Below are 20,721 nucleotides of genomic sequence, written 5' to 3'. Positions count from 1 at the left end.
GCCACCAACTCCAGATCTCTGCAGGCAAGAGCTGTACCGGGTGTGAGGGATTTGGCCAAGCCAAGCCGAGCGCTCCCGCCAGCATCCACAGTGGTGCTGGCCCTCTTGAGCAAAAGGTGTCTTTGCAGGAGCCAGGGGGGCCAAGCATAGGGGAGAGAGCGTGGGTATACTTCCGTGAGAGCTGGGGTGTGTGTGTGTGTGTGTCCCAGCTTAGTCTGCAAGACCATGACTGGGGCAAAACGACAGAGGCTTGAGGATTTCTGGGTGTCTTTGTGGGGTGTCTGGATCTTGTAAGATTTGCAGGAGCCAGTCAAAGCCGAGTTGGAGCAGAACAAGCACAGCAGCTAGGGTTGCCAACTGTCCCTTATTATGCAGGATGTTGCTCATTTCAGGGATGCAATGTTGGTCCCTAGAGGGACAGCATTTGTCCCCCATTTATCCAATAACATATACTTCAATTACACATACGGCAATGATACTCAGGCTCTTGATTACCACTGCATACACCTCCCAGCCCCCCAAACTCGTGCCCTCATTCTGGCAATGAAATGTTGGCAACCTTAGCATAGCCTGAAGAGGGGGTTGCTGGCCCAGTGAGAGAGAAAATGTGTGCGCCGCTTGGATAGGTGGATAGGGAACATTAGGTCTGTCTTGGAGTTCAGAAGAGTGAGTGAGGTGTGCAGCTTGGCCTCTCAAAAACAACAAGGCTCAAAGGTCTTGCTGCAGCATTTTCTGTGCACAGGGCAGGCAGAGGGAGTGACTAGGGTCTGGCAGCAAGAGGTGGGGACAAGCCCCATTATCAGCAGGGACCCAGAGATCCTCCTGGGAGCCATGGGCTGGTACTGGTGCTGCTCTCAGAAGATGTCTAAGCCCTGGATTATACTGGGGTGGAGGGGAGCACATGAGTGAAGCCCCTGGTCTCTAGAGTGCAGGAGGAGTGACACTGGGATGAGGCACAATGCCCCTCAAGGGCATGGGCCACGTGTGGATAATGAGTAGGCAGAAATGCCCTCTTGCCACATCTGGCTATGCATATTTCTTCATTTATTTATTTAGATGTATATACCGCCCCTTCAAAAATGGCTCAGGGTGGTTTGAAAACCTGGCAGCTGAAAATGTCAGGAGCTGAAAGAAAGGGAAGTATAAGAAGCGAAAAGGACACCAGTCACGTCTACAGTTGTTAGGGGAAAGGGGGGGGAGGAAAGGGATGGGAGGTGTTACAAGTCTGTCATGGACGCAGGAAATTATACTTGGGTACTGGGGGACCCCAGCATCAACTGGACTCCAGACACAGCTGTGTGTTGGGAAAAAGAGAAGAGAGCAGTGAGCAGCAGTCCATGAAGAGGGTGTTTTTGGAGCGCTGGAGTGGAATGGCCCAACCAGGGCTGTGTCCTTTAAAGCCAAATAGCAGGGCAGTGCAAAGGACAGATTGCAATATTGCTCTAATGCCATAAAAATGTAACACAGGAAAAAATCTTATGCCTGGATGGTGGGGAGAGGAAAAACCACACTGAATTTGAGTGCAAAAAATAAATATAAAATTTATTAAAACACCCACAATAGTTTAAAGATATCAGGAATAATACATTTCACAAACCAGCTGGTTGTGTAACATAATAAAATACAAATTTAAAAAAAAAAAAGGATCCATACTTGCAATTTTTAGGCATCCTAAAAATAAATTTGCTGAGACACTGAAGGAAAAAATAAGAGTGTAAGAAAGAATACAGACAAAAGGGGGGAAATTATACAAAATAAAATTATCAGAATAAATTTACTGTACTAAGGATATCTACAGTTTAATACACGAGTCCTATTGCCTTGAGACATTGTAAAATCTACCATTTGTCAACCAACCCCAGATAAAACTTCATTTCAAGTAGCCACAGTCACAAATCAACAAAGAAATCTTCAAGTGTGGTCCACACGCTGGCCTCCACTGGAGGGTCTCGTTTACCAAATGTGAATTCAAAGAGACAAGAAAGCAAATACATTGAGAAGTTACAGCCTCTGCTTAACTAAACTGAATTAGTCTGCCAAATCCAACTGTTTTTCCTCATTTCTCTTAAATTAAAAATGCATTTAAAAGACAGCTTTATACCTATACTTCGTTTAATACATAAAAATGCATTAAAAATAAAAGCCAAAAGCCAGCTAGACAATACATATTTTCCAGAGACTGAATAGAAGTGAATAGTCCCCAAACAATGGGTGCTAAAAACAAGAGAAAAGATGGCAAACAGAAGTTAAGTCACTTGCAAAAAAAATTAAAATCCCTGAAATTGGCCGATTTGCTTTACTATTCTTAGGCAGAGAGAGAAAATACAGTGCTAAAATATACTGCACAGACAGAGTTCTCATTGCATCCCACAGGGTCTTGGAACACAGGGATGGTCCGCTTTGCTAACCACCATAAAATGTCACTAGCTGGAAAATGAATCCCCAGATATTAAAATGCACGAAGTGTTGTGTAGCTCAAGGGCTTAGGATCTGACCAAGTCAAGCACCAAAAGATCTTCCTTTCCCTCAGCTACAGGATGTTCACTAAAAATCCCTTCAAGACCACCCAGCAATCTTCTTGCCTTAGTTCCAATAACTAGATGGCATCTCCCAACACTATTCACCTTTTCACTCAGGGGTTGATGAATAATGACAGGAGTCTGCCATTTTGAGATTAAAACCCTTTGGGAAACTTTTGCAAGATTTGCAGTAAAAAGAATTTGAGAACATTCCAGCTCAAATGTGGCGAGTGTTTACTCAAACCTGTCAAAGCAGTTAGCTGGTCACTGACAATACAGCTCAGGGATTCCCAACTTTGGCCTCTAGCCACTCTCAATGCAAAAGCTTTTTTGTCATGTACTTCAGGAAGCCACTGCTCCATTAAATGAATGCACAGGGCAATCCCAGTTCAGCTCTTTATTGTGTGTGTGTGTCTGTGTCTGTGTGTGTACGCACACACACAAACACGCACTATATATATATATATATATATATATATATATATATCGCACATACACACACACATATATATTTTTCCCCTCAAGCTGTGCTAATATTTTGACCGCGAGAAATTGCCCAAGAATAGAGTGAAAAAGGCCATACTGATTCTAAAATGTCAAGTACAGTGTTGAAGTAATAAAATGCATACCCTTATTTCTAATCTTTGTATCCATTCCATTAGCTATGACTGAATCACAGGTTGCCAACTTGCCACAATACTTTGTGGTGGTGATGGTGGTGGTTTTTGAGGTATTTTCTTTATGTATTGTGATAACAGCAAGCTTATTATATGATTAAACCCTGGCTTCTATACACATTTATAACAAGTCTTGAGAACAAAAAGAGAGAGAGAGAAAGAGTGTGAAAGAGGAAATAAATAGCACCAAAAGAGTATTTTGTAAAACTTTCAGACACGTCTACTCACAAATAGTGATATACAAAGAAAAAGCCATCATAAAGTAGCAGAACGAAGCCGGCATTTTAGCGTAAAGATTACCTTGGGTGGTCAGATCCTGATCCCCCACCCCCAAACCTTCCTACAGGCTGGGCCCATATTCAATATTGACATCTATAGAATAAATCTGTGTTTACAATGAGATGCAAATATTTCCCTGGATAAGGAAAGCAGGCCTGAGGCCCTACAGGACTAAGTTATAACTTTTTGCTGTTAACAATAAAAGCAAGCAAGCTAGCTAACTAGCTGGAGAAGTCTATGACGACCATCATAGCTTTTATCAATAGCTGCTCTGTCTTGGAGTGACCACAAAACTTCAATTCAGCACCCATCATGTTTGCATAATAATGACCAATACACAGGGTTCTGGGTTGTTGCACCATGCACACTTGCTAGAATTGGCACAAGTGTTTACTCTGAGCACAGTTTGTAATACCTTATTTTCCATCTGCCTGAAGAAAGTCCAGGAAGAGACAGTATTTCCCTTTTACTCATTCCTAGTCAAATTCATCATGGCTTGATCCTGTAAGCCCTTTCCAGTGATTGGTTTTTGCCAGCACCCAGCATTATCCAGGGAAGATCTGGCAGAACTAGCTGAACAAGTAAAAAGATAAACCTCGAGGTCAGATCCTGAGCCACACAGCTCCCCTTAACTCAGCTGAGATCTAGCCCTAGGATACTGACAGCTCTTGCCAAGACAACCTCCTCTGGAACTGCATGCACATCAGTGAGCTTGAAATTATCCAGTTGTACATCACAGAGCCAGGGCATAAACTTTAGCAACTCCCTCTAAAAGTAATTTAAAATGCTGACATTTTCTATTTTCAATTAATTGTACAGTACTCTGGTTGTACATACACAGTAGCACCTTAACAAGATGGAACCAGGCAAAAACACAAACTAATCCTAGTGTGTTTTTAAATTAAAAAAACCCCGCGCCAAATAGCACCATTTCATTAGAAGATTTCAGCCGATAAAAAGATGTCTTCGAGCCTACAAAGCACACTTCGGCATTTGTCACCATGAACTGAAGCACCTCAGGGCTTCTTGATTCCTTTCCTACCTTTATACGGGACACAGTTGTGATGTATGGGAAAAGAAAGACCAAAATCCACTGATTAAATCCACTGATCTACTGGGACATAAGATCCTGCTTTAGACATCAGTGGGGGAGGCTCTTCCAACTGTCTGCTAATGATTGCAGAGTGACACAGAAGAGGGGAACACCTGGTCATAATAGTCTGCAAGCAAAGTCACAGGCAACAAGCTGGCTGTTGCCTGAGTGGCAAATGTCACCATGTAGGTGAACGTAGCTTCCGGTTTCTTCTCTCTTCACTATTTGGTCCTTGCATATTTTCCTAGTAAATGATAACTAAAATGATTCGGATCAATGCAGGAGATTAAGGGCGCAATTTCAACCATACATTGCTATGTCCCATAGCCAAGCAAAACATCATAGGATAGGAGACAAGAAACCATAGAAGGAATTGTCCTCAAGAGACCCAAATCTTCTTTCACATAAATTAATTGGAGTTTGCTAATGACTTCAACTGGAGCAAAACTGGGCCCTTGATCAAGATTTTTCCAGGGATTATGGACTACTTTGTTCTTTTAGCACCATGTGTTTGGTTTGGTGGTGATGGTGGTAGTAGTAGTAGTAGTAGTAGTAAATTTGCTTTGAATCACTATTCCAACAAACCAATGTTACTAAATTTCTCACTATCTTTTTGAGAAAGTTGTTCTGACCACATTGGGTCAGAAGACATGGGCTGGGCCAGAATTTCTCTCTGTTGCTGAGCTCCACTATATGCTCAGGGCCTCAGATGGCATTGGCTTCCTGCACATCATAAGACGACGTTCGGTGGATACACAAACACCAGTCGCAACTGCAAACTGGCAACGGTTTGCCAGTCTTACTCTAAGGAACTCGTGCCATAATCAAGCCTACTGAGGCATAGAGTCCATGCCCCCGTGCCTGAGAAGTGTCACTGTTCTGGAGCACACCAGTACCGCTCCATGGGCTTCTTGATGCTCAAGACCACTTTCAGCCCTCAGGATCCCATTTACAAATGCAGTTGCAATACACACAGTTTTGCTTCATCCTATCACAACTTTCTAAACACCTTAAGAACAGCGTGGAAACTGCAACTATCCAGATGTAAGCAGAAGAACAGTGCCAATGAAGAACTCAATAACAGACTTCCAGAAACAAAGCGCGAGCAGATAACCTGTGCATAGTTCTACATTTCTCATATAAGTCTGAAGCATGCTCAATTTTTTCACAACAGAGATTCGAGGTAGTACTATATATATGTAGTGCGAAACAACCTCAGACTGCAGCCTATTTGTTGTTATACACTAAAACACCACATTAATTTATCTGGGATGTAGAGAGTCAAAAGTCTTGCCTTTACTTTTGACAGCCTTATATTAAGAGTGTGAGTGTGTGTGTGTGTGTGAAAGAGAGAGAGAGAGAGAGAGAGAGAGAGAGAGAGAGAGAGAGAGAGAGAGAGAAAGTGAGTAAGTGAGTGTAATACATGGGTTGTGGAAACTGTGTGTCAAATTTCTGATGGCAATCACATTTTGCTGTATGTCAGGGTGGCCAGCCTTGGGTCTCCAGATGTTGTTAGACTGCAATTCCCATACTCCACAGTTACAACAGCCTTCAGCAATTGTGGCGGGAAATGATGGCAGTAGTAGTCCAGCAACATCTGAAGACCCAAGGTGGGGAACTCCTGTTGTAAGCCAAGAATTAAATCAACTAAATTTCAACAGTTACTATAGATTTAATACTGGCAGGGCCAGGAGCAATTACATGTTGATTTCCTCTTATCCGCATAATAGTCAACCAGATATACAGTATCCCTGGCACAATGGATCAGATTCTTAAAATAAAAATAAAAATAAAATCTGTAAGGCCCAAACTCTTGGAAAAACCAGGTAGCCAAGTCTTAGCTAGAGTGAATGGTAATTTTGCCTTATAACTCTTGATTTCGGTATGGACTAGTGACTTCAGTTACATAATTTTGGACTTACATGAGATTGAGGGAAGATCACAATTTGGTCCTTTGGATTATTTGTGTAAGTGCAACAAGTAAAGAATCTGGCTTTTAAAAACATTTCTCCTTGTTCCTCTATTCCTATTGTGAAAAACAATGTAAATGGGCATTGGCCAAAAATGGAAATATTGACAGATCCTATAGGGTTGCCACCATCTGACTCTGAGACAGCACCTGGTATTTCAAGAGCCCCAGAACAGGAAATTTAAACTTGCTTCTACAAAGTGCCTCCCTTCCCCAGAGATCTTAACGGCACCATCTCCAGGTCAGAAAGTTATAACCACAGGGCTATACATCACAGTCAAAGAGTTCTACAAAATTACTAAACAGAAACCTAATACCCAGTAAGATTCCAACAGGTCAAGTGCACAGTCACATTCTCCAAAATGCATCCCCTCCCTCTGCACACATATTATGATTTCTTGCTCTCAAAATGAAGCTTCCAAGGCACCCCCTGCAATATCTTCAACTAGGGACACTTTTTGAGACACTAACAAAGAACTGACAGAAGCAAAAACAAACTAAAGTCCTTCCTGGAAGAAATTTAGGTCCAATGCTTTCTCATAAATACAGTTGGCTAAAGGACCCATCCTACATCTGTCAATGGCAAGATGCCATTAATTTGTCCTAAGATGGTTGAGAGGCTGGGTCCTGGAGTAACTTAAATGAGACTGGTCTACATGTTCTGGTAGAGACCTCATGGGGCTGTACCACTTCAGATTACAGTTAGGGGTATCACATTTTTAAATACTCTCCAACATTCTAACACAAAAAAGCATCTCTCTGCATGAGGAAAGTTAGCATAACTGGAAGTGGGATAGGCTAGAACCTTCATCCCTCATGCCGAAGGTATCTACATAGCAGAAGCTTTACAAAAGAACATAAGGAAATCTTTAAAATGCAAGTCCCCCACCTACAGACCAAAGTGGTACAGCTTAGGTAGGACTATAGCACATGATTTTGCTGAACATGTTGCTCAGCCGATTAATCCAGTAGGGAATTGGGTCCAAAGTGGTTGACATCACTATCATCCTATGACACTCAGAACTTTTCCTATCTGACTTGCAATCATTCTTACAACTGCGATATGCTCATGGGTATGTTTACAAAATCAATAATCATTCATGGATTTTCCTTACCAGATATATGCAACTTTACAGAATACAGTTTTCTTTTTTAAAAAATCAAGGACGGAAAATCATGTTAAATATTTTGTCTCTATTTACATTTCTCCCACAATAATCTGTTTTAAAACATACTGCTTTTCAAGTTATTGGGTAATTTTTTTTATTTTAAATCTTGGTGAAAGTGCTTTTTAAAAAAAATTCTCTCTATTTACAGTTTAAAATCAGAACCACATAAAACACTCAGGATAGAGATCCTGTATGTTTCTTTGTTTGTTTTTCCTGTGCCGGTGCGCTAAGATTGAGAGGTTTTCCTAGTAAACAAATGCTATGTACAGGTTTTAATCTGTAAGCCATCTTTTATCACAAGGCACCTGTTAAGTGCAGAAGGTTACTGAGCATCCAAATCCAGATCTCTAACAGGTTTGATCTTCTGGTCTACTGCACTGCTGAGAAATCACACACACACACACAACATACACAACTTCTCAAAGCCAGTGAAGGCTTTGCTCTGCGAAAGGAACCCAACCTCCGTTTTTCTACAGAAAGACCCACCATAAAAGACAGCGACGGATTCTGCTTGCCTATTGCCACAAGAGTTGCCATCACCCAATCTGAAGAGGACACCCGCTTTAGGGTGCAGAGACATTCTGAAGGTGCTGTCTCCAGGTTTGGGAGGTTCTATTCCTATCTCCTATGGAAGTCAATCAGGAGTTTCCCAGCAGATTCAATGGGAGCCCTAAAATCCAACAGGAACTTCATAATCTAGCTCATTGTTTTTCAAGTCAAGGATGGGATTCACACTCTAAAGAGAAGACACAGGCACCAAAAGCCTGTTACACACACTAGGCTACAATCTTGCTGTCCTGTCACTCAGCCCCGTCCCACTAAGATCAATAACAGTTACCAAGCAAATGATTGGTATCCCCAGATTGGTTTTGGTGAGCCTTATGTGATAGGAGACTTGTGAACTGACGTGAATTCCATCCTAGTTGAAAGGGAGGAGTTCCCCGTTGTCATGATAGCTACCCCAAACTTCGGTCAAGGAAAGGCTTGGCTTCAGGAAATCTAGCCACTTATGTAAATCAGTTGTTCTTAAGACAACTTGCTTGATTGACTGGGAAGGGTTCGCTGTTTTTAAAACTCTGAATCACAACTTTTAAAAAGCACCAGTTGTGTTGCAGTAATTAGTCATCACATTATGGTTGGAGTTTCCCCCCTCTAAAAAAAAACCCCAAATGGCACCAGAAAATAATAATAAATTACAAGAAGTTTCAGATTTCATGTCTGCATTTGAAAATGTCCATTTGTAAGAGATGGGAGAGAACATTTTCATTTGCTAAGCATGCACCAGTGGGAAATGCAGCACAAAGGAGATCTAACAAGGTTTTTTTAATAAACTGATTTCTGCACCAGAGATGATAAAAACAGGTGATGACTGTCCCCTGTTGATGATCCTGCCAGACTTTTCAATTGTGTTGTTTTCTTTGTGAGAGAGGGGGGTGGTTTCTTAAAGATACAGTGAAATTAGTGTGATTAGTTATTGTATTACAGGCTTAGGAAGTCATTAAGAACAACTAATTGCTGTTCAGCAGGAAGGCAAACAAGCCTAACTGTTACCTTGGAGTGTTAAATTCATTCCACATGAACTAGACCAACTTGACACCCTCCAGTGTTGTTGTTTTCAAACGGGCACCCTCCGACCTGGATTTCACATCTCCATTTCCTCCTGTTTTCATTTTCTCTTCTCTCTGAGTCCTTCCTTTTGTCTGTTCTTTCCCTTCCTCCTTTCTCTTCATTAATTAAATTGTATTCACTAAGTTAATATTTAAGATAAATACAGAAACTGTTGATGGGAACAAGCTGAAGTAGCTTAATTTTGCATACACTGTGTAACCAGTCTATTTCTCTTACAAAATCTAAACGGGGGAAGCAATTTTGTTAAAATGCTGGCAGTTCTTCATCAAGGTAACAAATACCTGAGCCTAGCCAAAAGAGCTGGGTTCAGCAGTTCACCCACTTGTAGCCTCAAGAACAATATCGTCTACGTGAATTCCTTTATGATGCTTAAAATCAGGAAGGCTGAGAATAATAATAAGCAGTTGAGAGTTGGGGACTGCTCACTCTCAGTGCTTAGGCAACTCATGCCAACATTCAACATCTGGCAAAGGACCAGCACAAGCTTTAAGGAGCCCTAGTGAGGGTCCATGTTGTGTTGAGGACTGGACCAGAGAGGCAAATGTTATCCTTTGCACTGAGTGTATCCATCTATTCTGCTGGGGTTTCTCCTGACTTGAGAGGTACAAGTGTTCAGAGTGGAAACAGCCCCTTCACCACTGAAAAGATGGCATTTTAGATTCTATTCAGATCTACTGAACAGGAAGCTGTTGCTTGTCTGAGGTCTGTTGTCAGATAACTTTAGCTTTCTCTGTCATCTCCACCAACCTTCCTCCTTCCCTGCAGAGACCTACTGTATCTGTAAGAAACCATCAAGCAGCAAATTATGTCCCCCATTTCATTTTTTTAAAAAAGGTTTTGATTCAAAGTACATATTTTGGGTGGTCTCCAGGATGAGATTTCTACCAGCCCAATCAAGAAACAAACTGTACAGATCTGAAGCTGGTTTAGTGTGTGGTTTTGGTGGTGTTGCTTTTTCATCTCTTACATCTGTTTCAGAGTTGTAATAATTTTTTGTTAAAAATCCAATAAATATGCATTTGGAATGGAATTAAAAAGCTCTCCTTTGTGAAAGGACACTATAAATTTCTCTTTCCATTCTTGTGATGTACAGATTAAAAAATGCAGAGATATAAATATCAGATTACTGAAAAATGTTAACAGCAATAAGTTTCTTTAGCTCAGCTCCCAAGAGCAGATCTCCTAGAGAACGCACTTGGCTCAGTTCCGTTCCGTTTGTCTCTCCGACACACACTCAGAAAAAGCACCACAAACCAGCACTGGGCTCCAGTGCTGCAGACTCTGAGGTAAGATGGCCACTTGCGAGCTGTCTCCGTCTCATATCCAGCGACTGTATGGTCCAGTAACCTTGGTGTAGGCATACGAGGACACAGTGATAGCAGTGTTTGTTGGGATGGCCGAGGCCTGCCGCGTCGGGACAGTGTCCTTGGTTTCCTTGGGTTGGGGCTCCGTGGCCAAGCCCCCTCCCCACTTCCGCTTCTTGCCAAAGGTCTTGATGTCCTGTTGCAACCCCAGCCTGGCTGCCTCCTCCTGCCTGGCCCTTGCTCTCTCCGCCAGCTGCTCCATCTTCGCTTCCCAAAGGGCAAGTCCATGATTGGGCTGGTTCAAGTTCTTGTGCTGGTAGAAGACCAGAGAGATGCGTGTGGGGTGACACCGGTTGGGTTTCTTTAGCGGGGTGGTGGCGTGCAATTCTCGCCGAGCACACTCAATCAGGATGGAGCCGTGGGCAGGAGCCACTGCCACCCCGCCAATGTTTTCGTCCAAAAAGTTGTGTTCGCTGTCGGACCAGACCTCTTCCTCCTCCTCTTCCTCCTCCTCCTCCTCCTCCTCCTTGATGTTCTTCTCGGGTGTCTCTTCCATGCTGTCATCCAAACTGAAGGGGTCCCAAGGCCTCTTTTGGTGGCCAGCACCCGGCAAGACTGCACTGCTCTCTGCTTTCATGGAAGCGAATGGCTTCTCCCCACACATACCTGATGCCATCGCGGGCAACGAGCCAAAGGAATTCCACAGCCGACTGTGCAACCCCATGCTTGGTGTTGGCGTCCTTCTGTCATCCACTTTGACAGAACCCCAAAGCTCATCTTGAAGCATGGAGCTTCCCTTGGTGGAACCAAAGCCCAGCTGCCCAAAGTTCCAGGGCTTCTCCTGGAGGTTTGAATTTGCTGAAAAGACTGAGGAGGTTTCAGTGACCTTGCAAGGGCTCCATGATTTCCCCAGCACTTCAGGGCCAGGCAGCAGCGGCTGCCCATCTCCGGGAAACAAATTCCATGGTTTCTCCAGTAGGTGGGACTGTGGTAACCTGGTAGCGTTTGAGTGAGAACTAAACAGATTTGATGGATTCTGTGTGTTTGCACTGAGCACACCAGCATTATCACTGGGTGGAAGCATGTTCCAAGGACTCTCCGCATTACTAGTCCTGTCGGAAGGGGACTTGTTTCTGTTGACTTTATAAGGGCTCCAGTGTTGTTCTGAGCCTCCATTCTGAGACATGGACATGGGCAAATCCGAGGGGTTCTGGTTTAGATTTTGGCCATTCACAGCTGCTGCTGCCCCCTGAACAGGGTCCACGTGTGACAAGGAGTCCATTGGCTCTAGTTTGATTGTTCGGTTGTTGAAACAGTTCGTGTTTTGTGCAAACGACGGGATTTCTGTGGGGAGTGAGCTGCCTTTCTGTGAGGAGGCCCCTGGGCTCTTGCTGGCCTTCCGGTTGGCTCTCTCATAGGTGCGCTGGTGGTGGTTCTTGTTCTGGACCGTGGGCACAAGGTCCTCCAGTGGTTCGGGGCTCCTGTAAGAGTGGCGTAAGTTCTCCTGCAGCATTTGGACACTGGGCTTCTTCTCGTAGATTTTGCTCGCCCAGGGAGCGCTGCCCGTGTCTCCATAATTCAAAAACTGGGAGTGGAACAGATGATTGCTGGAGAATCCATAGTACCCAAAGGATGGAAGAGAGAACTTTGAATGCAACCCGTTCATGGAAGGCAGATTAGGCTGTGCATAGTAGGAATGGTAAGAATAAACACTGTTCATGCTGTATGGGTCAGAGGGCCTGCAGTTCCCCAGCACCGAATAGCTTTCCACCACAGCATTCCCATTGTACTTGAAAGAGTTGTAATGGTTCTGAGGTTCCATTTTGATGGACTGCTGCGAGAGTCCACTTTTCAAGGCCGTATCTGTGGGCACAAGAGCCAGTGTTAGTTCGCAGAAACAGAACTGTCTCCTTTGTACAAATGTTTGAAGATATTGGAGATAACCCTCCATCAAGATCCCATTTACCCTAGCAAACTCCCCATCCCTTTCCTGCGTGTCAAGGTAAATTCAGACCACCATTTCCCAGGTGGTAGCTGTTCACAAAGCTGGTTGGTCAGCCAGTGGTCAGATTCGTACTACAAAGCGGCAAGGATCACTGGACCACCCTTCCATACCTGCCCAGGAGTCTGGGGCACCCTGGCCCTCCAGTGCCTCCTCTCTTCTTGCATCCGGCTGATGCAGGGCCTCGCACCCTCTCACTGTACAGCCTTGAGTGTCTGCCATCAAGACAACCTCCTGGCTGTTTTGGTGCACCACGGCCTCCTCAGGACAGGAGGAGCAATTACGTGATTCCAAAACGTACCACTGAAATTCACCGTTTCCTTTGCACAACCTAACAGTCCCATAATAACCATGGTAAAACGGATGCCATGCAGTTCCAGTAGCATAAAAATGGGGTTCAGGGGACAAGGAGATTGAAGTGGAGATGAGTATGTTGAGAAGTCTTGCATCTATATTGTTAAATGGGCCTGGCAAACAGGCACATAACTCTGATTTAGGAAATCAAAGAGATTTTTGATTTCCCACAGAGAAATGGAAAACACTTGCCCCCCGAGAGCTGAGAATTTGCTTCCTCCATTTCACTTCTGCCATCGGGATCAATGAAGTGCAACTGACAAGGATTATTGACAACAACAGGCATTAGCTATGCTGGAGAGGAGAGCTGGTGTTGGGGTAGCAAGCAAGACTTGTCCCCATAGCTAAGCAGTGTCTGCCCTGATTGCATATGAGTGGGAGACTAGAAGTGTGAGCACTGCAAGATATTCCCCTTAGGGGATGGAGCCGCTCTGGGAAGAGCAGGTTTCAAGTTCCCTCCCTGGCTTCTCCAAGATAGGGCTGAGAGAGATTCCTGCCTGCAACCTTGGAGAAGCCACTGCCAGTCTGTGAAGACAATACTGAGCTAGATAGACCAATGGTCTGACTCAGTATATGGCAGTTTCCTATGTTCTAGTGGTTGTCAAACTGGACTCCAGGGAACCCTACCATTTCCTGGAAGCTTCACTCAGGGGTTCCCAGCCTTGGATTCCCAGATGTTGCTGGATTACAACTCCCATGGGAGCTCCCATCATTCCAGTGGGGATGATGGGAGTTGTAGTCCAGCAACATTTGGAATGCCTGGCTTAACTAAAAGCTTGTCGTGGAGGACCTGAATTACTTGCTCTCCATGTCCAACCTTCCTCCCCAATGGGAAACCACAGCAAAGCACTGGGCAAGCTGCTAAGCACACAGGAGAACCATGAGGCCCCTGGGGCCTGGCAAGTGAGCTGACTGGGGCCCTGAAAGAGGTCCCAGAAACCTCTGCAATGTGCAAGGTTCTAATGACCTAGGCAGAGGAGACATGGGGATGTAGACAGACAGACATGTCCACGTGTCAGGCAGCCACATGTACGTGGAGGGCATTCCCTGTTACTAATCGGTACAGAAGGTCCTGCTAGGGAAGAGCACAGCCAAAGAACGGCTCCAGCATCAACAGACTTAGCAAGACACAAGTATCAAAAGCATAGACGCAAGTGGAGGCAGCCTTCTGCCTCTGAACATTCTTGTCCCCACCTGCATTCTGCTGGAGCGCTGGGAGCTCGAGAACCTCTTGCTTGATTTTCTCGGGGGTCATCAGCTTCTCCTTCTGCATCTTCTTCTTCTCAGCAGCGGCCTTCCTGGCTTCCAGCTGCCGCTGCCTGCAAGACTTGGCTGGCTCGGGAAGCTTCCGGACTTCTCTGGGGAAGGAGGTGAGCACCTGTATGGCGCCACTGCCCACCTTTGCTGCTTGGTTCTCCTCGCTGCCAAACTCATCCGTGGGAGACATTTTATACAGCGGGAGGACATGCAGTTGCTCGTCTTCGGGGATCTTCCCAGTGGTACGATTGTCTTCTTTTGTCAAGGTGCACACCTGAAGGAGTGACCAGGAAAGTCACAGAAGGTCCCACTTATGGACAGATGAAGTTGCCACAGACCAAGACAGAGTCTTGGCCTGGCCTGCCCAGCCCTACCTTGCCTTCTCTGACTGGCAGCAGCTCTCCAAGGCCTCAAGCAGAGATCCTTCCTTTCCCAGCTTTGCTATCTGATATCCTTTTAACTAGAGATGCCAGGGATCAAACCTGGGACCTTCTGCATGCAAAGCCTGCACTCTACCATTGAGCAACAGCCAGGGATGCACACAAACCTGTCCAGCGTTCTACTCCTAGAACACTGAACTGGTTTGGAACCCCCGCATTCGAACCGGTTCAGAACCCCCGCATTCGAACTGGTTCGAACGTGGGGGCGGGAGCTCCTTTAAGGCATCGGGAGGGTGCTCTTACCTTCCCCACCACGCTTCCCCCTCTGGCGTGGGTGATGGTGCACCCTCTGGCGTGGGTGATGGTGCAGGGTGGCTGCATTTCCTCTTGCCGCTCCGGTCAGTGAAATACTGGAAGTGGTGGGAGCATGCGCGCACATCACCTGCATGCCCGTCACTTCCGGTATTACGCTGACCGGGGCGGCAAAAGGAAATACAGCTGCCACACGCCAGCAGTTTTTACAGCACCACCGGAGGGAGAAGCGCGGCGGGGGAGGTAAGAGCACCCTCCCCATACCTCAAAAGGAGCCCCCACGCACTTCTCAGGTGTTCATGGAACTTCAGCTACAGCTAGCTACAGCTCCTCCGTGACCAGCCAAATACCTTGACAAAATGAAGCAGCTTGGATGTCTGAGTCAGACTGTTGGTCCAGCTCTCTCTAACGTAACCCACTGCAAGTCTGTTTCTTGATGTCAACTGTCTTGAGCATTCTTATACAAAGTGGAAAGACAGGATATAAATACTAGTAAGAAATCAGTCTCAATATTGTCTACCATGACTGGCAGCAGCTCTCTCTTTATGTAATTTATTTCACAAAGGTGCACTTGGAAATAAAACATTCCCAAGGCAGCTTACAAAAACCTAGACTGTAAAAATGTAATGCCAGAAGGCGGAGGGCCTTTTTGGTAGCTGGACCCCAATTATGGACTAGCCTCCCCAGCGAGGTTCGCCGAGCTTCATCACTTTGTCCTTTTAGACACCAGGCAAAGACCTTTTTGTTCACCCAGGACTATTAAATTCTGGTTTTCAGATTTGATCTGATTTTTAACTAATTTTAAAATGAGTTTTTAAGCTGCTTTGTATTGTATTTTGTATTTTTTCCACCTTTTTTTGTCTGTTATGATTTAATGTGTTATGTATTTCTATCGTAAGTCCTCTTCTGTGAGCCACCCAGAGAACAATTTGTTATGGGGCGGCTAATAAATAAAGTGTATTAATTAATATTAATTTTTTATTATTACTAATTATAATTATAATTATTATTTCTTGTTTACACAGTCAGACAGGTGTTATTGACTAGTTTGTTTTATCCAGCCATCGAGTCCTTCCCAAGGACCTGAGATGGCTGAATTTTATTGTCAATGTTGTTGCTGTTATGATTATAGATATCGTCGCAGAATATAGGCTGTTTTTGTAATTGGTCGATGGTGATTTCTGTGGCCCCTATGGTGTTGAGGTGCTCTTCAAGGTCTTTTGGAACTGCACCCAGGGCGCCAATTACCACTGGGATTATTTTGTTCTTCTTCTGCCACAGCCTTTCAATTTCAATTGGTAGATCTTTGTATTTTGTGATTTTTTCTATTTCTTTTTCTTCTATTCTGCTATCACCTGGTATTGCTATGTTGATTATTTTAACATGTTTTTTTTTAATTATTATTATTATTATTATTATTATTATTTACACAGACAGGTGTTATTGACTGGTATTATTATTATTATTATTATTTGCAATGTCTGTGGTGCGCAGATACCCTCTGTTTCCTGTACACAATAGAAGTCTGACTCAGTGGTTCACACAAGCAACTCCCAACGTGGTGCTTTTCCACTCAGCACAAGGAAAATGCTCACCGAGAAATGAAGCCCACCCCAGGCCCAGCCGGCTCCTTACCACAGTGCACCCATTGTAGAGGTTATGCTGATCCTTATGCGCATGTGCACAGAAGTCCATGCATGCTGTCACCCCAGAGAAGGGCCTCCCCTCTTTCAATCCAAGCCGGCAGTCTATTGCGATGTCCTCATTGGTCACCTGGTGGGAAAACACCACAGGAGGACCTTGGGAATGCCAATTGTCTCAAGGTGTCACAGAGCAAGGGGGGAGTGGGGTGACCCAGACAGCAGTGACAGCCCCCTTCCCACCCCTCACTTCAGACCCTTCCGGAAGGTGGGAGGTCTGCATTCAGCAGGAGACCTCTGATCAGACCTCCTAATCCCTTCCCTCTTCACGCCGTTTGCCTGCTAACCGCTGCCTCTAAAGCGGCTGTTTCCATTGCGGGCGGAGAAAATATAGGGGACCACATTAACTTGTAGCTTAGCTCTTAGACAAACTGCGACATCGGAACGTTCTCCCAGACCTTGAGCTGAACACATGCAGGATTCTTTTGTGTCAGTATCATGACCCCCACCCCACCCTGAGCCTGACCCCAAAGAGGCAGGGCCAGCACAGGACCCAATCCTGGCCCTGGATGACTGGCCAGAATCCATCATCCCCAGGGGGAACTGGACTCATGTGCTAGTGTAGGGGAAGCCAAGCTGAAGCCCCCAGCTGTTGTTCAAGTAGAACTCCCCATAACCCGTGGCTGAGGGTGATGCGAGTGGAAGTCCAGCAACAGCTGTAGAGCCTGGGCTCGTGTCAGAGACCAGCCAGACCTGGGGTTCAAGACAGACAATGAACTCAGCAGAGGGGCCAGGTCCTTCAGAGGAGGAGCCTGGAGGCAAAGCCCTTGTGGAAGAGGATGGCACAATCCTGGCCCCAGGGCCGACGACCATCGAGCCCGTATCAGACTCTGCGGAGCCCGTGGACCCCAAGGAGGAGGGCCTCGTCCAAATCATGCCCCCTTTCACAGCCCCATCAACAGTCTGGACTCTCACAGCAGTGTCTGACCCTACCACAGAGGAACCAAGACTCTCAGACCCCCTGCAAACGGAGGCTCCTCAAACCCCAGGACCAGCTCAGCAGCTTCCGAGAGAGACCCTTCCACGATCCCTGAGACAATGATGCAGCGAGGCACGAAAGATGCTGCAAGTGAAAGTGCAAGGCTGGCTGCCAGGCGTATGCCTCCCAATGGGTCTACCGGGGAGGAGGATTGGAGGGTCTACTTGTGAGGGAAGGGTGTGGCCCTCCAGGAAGTGTTTATAAGCTGCTCATTTCCCCAGGAACTTTGCTGGTAACAGGAGCTCAACTCAGGGAGCTATCCTTCAGCACCATGCGACCTGCTAGTACATGGAACTGGCAACTGCAGGTTCGAAGGGAGGGAGGGGATAACTTTAAGGACTGGGAAGGGTGCTCTTCCCCACCCAAGCCCGCTGCGTTTCCTCCACCGATGCTCTTCTCAAAAAGGGTTCTGCCGGGGTGGCAGCGTACTTCTTGCTGCCCTGGTATGTTGCAGGCCGAAAGTGGCCAGAAGTGGCCGCTGCACGTGCACATGTTGCAACGGGCACATGGGCAGTGGCCACTCCCATTCCGCGATGTACCAGGGTGGCAAGGAGGTACACTGCCATCCTGGCTGAACAGTTTTTGAGAACAGCGCCGCTTTGGGAAACACCGGGGGGGGGCAGGGGAAGCACCCTCCCAGTCCTTAAAGTCGTCCCCCCACCTGCAAACCGCTGGTCTTCCAAACCGGTTTGGAGGCCCATATAGGGCTTCTGAACTGGTTCCATGCACATCCCTATTCCTTGCTGCTTAACCTCCTGAGGCATGAGCTTGGAGAGCATTGAATGGCCTGCCTGCTCCTCCTGCAGCTACTGAACCAGTTGCAGGGGAGTCCCAGCAGGAGAGAGGGCCTGCCCCTTTCAGCTCCTGCCTGTAGGCTTCCAGCGGCATCTGGTGGGCCACTGTGCAGAACAGGATGCTGGACTAGATGGGCTTCCTTGGGCCTGATCCAGCGGGGCTGTTCTGATGTTTAACCATCGTCCTGTGCTCAGCCCAGCCCGGAGTGCCCCACTTCTGCTCCTGAGAAAGTCCACTGTTGGTGCTTGGCACTTTCCCCACACGTGCTTTCCTGGGCAGCACAGCAGCTGCAGAGTTGAACAGAACCTTCTATAGATGTAGACTATTATTTACAGCAGAACAAGGGGAAGGTAACCCCACGCACCTGGTTTTGGTAGGCATGGGGTGCCAGCCTCTTATACAGTGGGGCGACCTCCGTGGCCAGATCCTGGAAGCTTCTTCGGAGCACTTCTTCCTGTAACCAGAGAGAGGTGATGTTTTCTCATTGGCATATGGAGCTGCCCCATTACAGAGTTGAACCAAGGCTACTTGATACTGACCTGGGGTGTTGCTAGGCACTTAAAGGATCTGAGCCCAGAGTCCCCCTCTCGAGGATTATCAGGTGCCCACCCAAAAACAATTGTGTATGTTTTTTGAAGTCTCTTACATGTATTTACCCGAATAGATGATGACCCTGAATTTAAAACTACCCCCTTAAAAACAGATTAAATCCAGCTCATGCCTGTTTATGCAAATGGAACAGGACTCTGAAGTTAAGAAAATCCTCCCAGTTTCTAACACTAAAGGACCTGGAAAAAACCTAGTCTTGGATGCAGGTAAATACAGTACTATAATACAGCCCCTCTGAAGATGGAAGCAGCAGAGAGCTGGGTGGGGCCAGGAGCTCCCTCTCCGGCTCTGTGCAGGTGCCTCCATTGCTGTGCTTCCTTTCGGGAAGAGGCCATGGAGGAGGGAGGAAATGGCTGATGAGATCGGGGGCCTGTGCCCCATGGGCTGATGCCCCTACTGATGCCCTCCTACTGATGCCCCCCTGATGGTGCCCCTACTGCATCTAGCTCTCCAAGGCCTCTGGCACAGAGAGGTCTTGCCCATCACCTGCTGCCCACTGTAACTGGAGATGCCAGGAACTCAGCTCTGGTCCTTCTGCTTGCAGAGCAGATGCTTTGCCATTGAGCTAGCTGGAAGCCAAACATCCTGCCAAAACAAGGACCAAGCATTTCCCAGCAGCTTAGGTCCTTCCTGTGGCCACCGTTATTAAGGCAGGAAGCAATTCATCTCGACCAAATTCTATGGGACCAGACATTATGCTTCCATTTCACAGATGCAGGAAGGAGGCAGGGACTAGCTGGATCATATTATGGGCTGGACTCAAAACCCAGGCGTCCTGGGTGGCATGTTCAAAAACAGCACACGGTGCAGCTGCCACTCACGAGTTGCCAGTCACTTTCCTTTGGACCTCCCACCACACCCCACAACTGCTCTTACCCCCCTGCCACTGTTCCAGGCCCATGACCACCTTGCAGACTTAAGCCTTGAACTCCAAGGGGGCAGGTAGGAGGACGTTCTAGAAGGAACGTGACAAACATGGGAAATGTAATGACACTGCCTTCCCTCCTGCCCTGTCTCAACAGTAACCAGTCCAGCCCGAGGGTGCTTGGCAGGGGAGATCATCTTGTGGGACTTTGCCCATCACCTCTCTGGCATGCTAGCTTTCAATCTGCAGAGGGCTGGATGTGCCCTTTTGAAAATAAAACAGTGGGTTGCCCAGCCCGACAAAAACCGGAAGAACAGTGAGGTCTGAACACAGTCTTGATTTAAGGCTCCTGTTGGCATCCATCGGTATTGTTGAACTGTTGCTCTGTCTTGGTAGCCGGAAGAAAAATATCTTCTCCACGACCAAGGCTGCAATCCTAGGCACACTTCCTTGGGAGCAAGGCCTCCGCAGGAATGGCATGCATAGCATTATGCAGCAAGTTTCCTCTATTTTCCCAGCACTCATTTCGTCATCTCTCTCAAGCAAATGAGTTTGGAGAAAGGCTCCTGAGAGCTTGGCTGGGTGGGTCTGCAATGTCCCCACCAAGGACTCCCAGATGTTGCTGACTACAACTCCTAGCACCCCCACCCTCAGTGGCCTTTGGCTGGGGATGCTGGGAATTGTAGTCAGCAACAACGGAGATTCCCAGTGGCAGGGAACACTGCTCTCCCCTTGGCCCCTTCGGGCACGAGATGCTGATCGACACAAGAGCCCCAAATCCCTTTGAGGAAAGGAAGAAGCAGCAGCAAGCCGAGGAAGGGGTGGGCAG

General features: G+C 46.5%; 1 protein-coding gene across 4 annotated transcripts in view; it reads right to left on the bottom strand.

Moving 5' to 3' along the window:
• Positions 1 to 1,521: 1,521 nt before the first annotated feature.
• The window catches only part of TET3 (tet methylcytosine dioxygenase 3), a 112,262-nt gene continuing 93,062 nt past the window's right edge, over positions 1,522 to 20,721 (bottom strand). For all 4 annotated transcript variants that reach the window (XM_053269640.1, XM_053269641.1, XM_053269642.1 and 1 more), the window contains 4 exons: positions 18,783 to 18,872; positions 16,580 to 16,717; positions 14,190 to 14,526; positions 1,522 to 12,502 (listed from right to left, as the gene is read on the bottom strand). In XM_053269640.1, coding sequence (XP_053125615.1) covers positions 10,653 to 12,502; positions 14,190 to 14,526; positions 16,580 to 16,717; positions 18,783 to 18,872 — 2,415 coding nt within the window. In that variant the 3' untranslated portion in view covers positions 1,522 to 10,652. The remainder of the gene's footprint in view (positions 12,503 to 14,189; positions 14,527 to 16,579; positions 16,718 to 18,782; positions 18,873 to 20,721) is intronic.

This window comes from Hemicordylus capensis, chromosome 8, assembly GCF_027244095.1.
Source record: "Hemicordylus capensis ecotype Gifberg chromosome 8, rHemCap1.1.pri, whole genome shotgun sequence".
Lineage (NCBI taxonomy): Eukaryota > Metazoa > Chordata > Lepidosauria > Squamata > Cordylidae > Hemicordylus > Hemicordylus capensis.
This window is presented reverse-complemented; position numbering and strand designations above follow the sequence as displayed.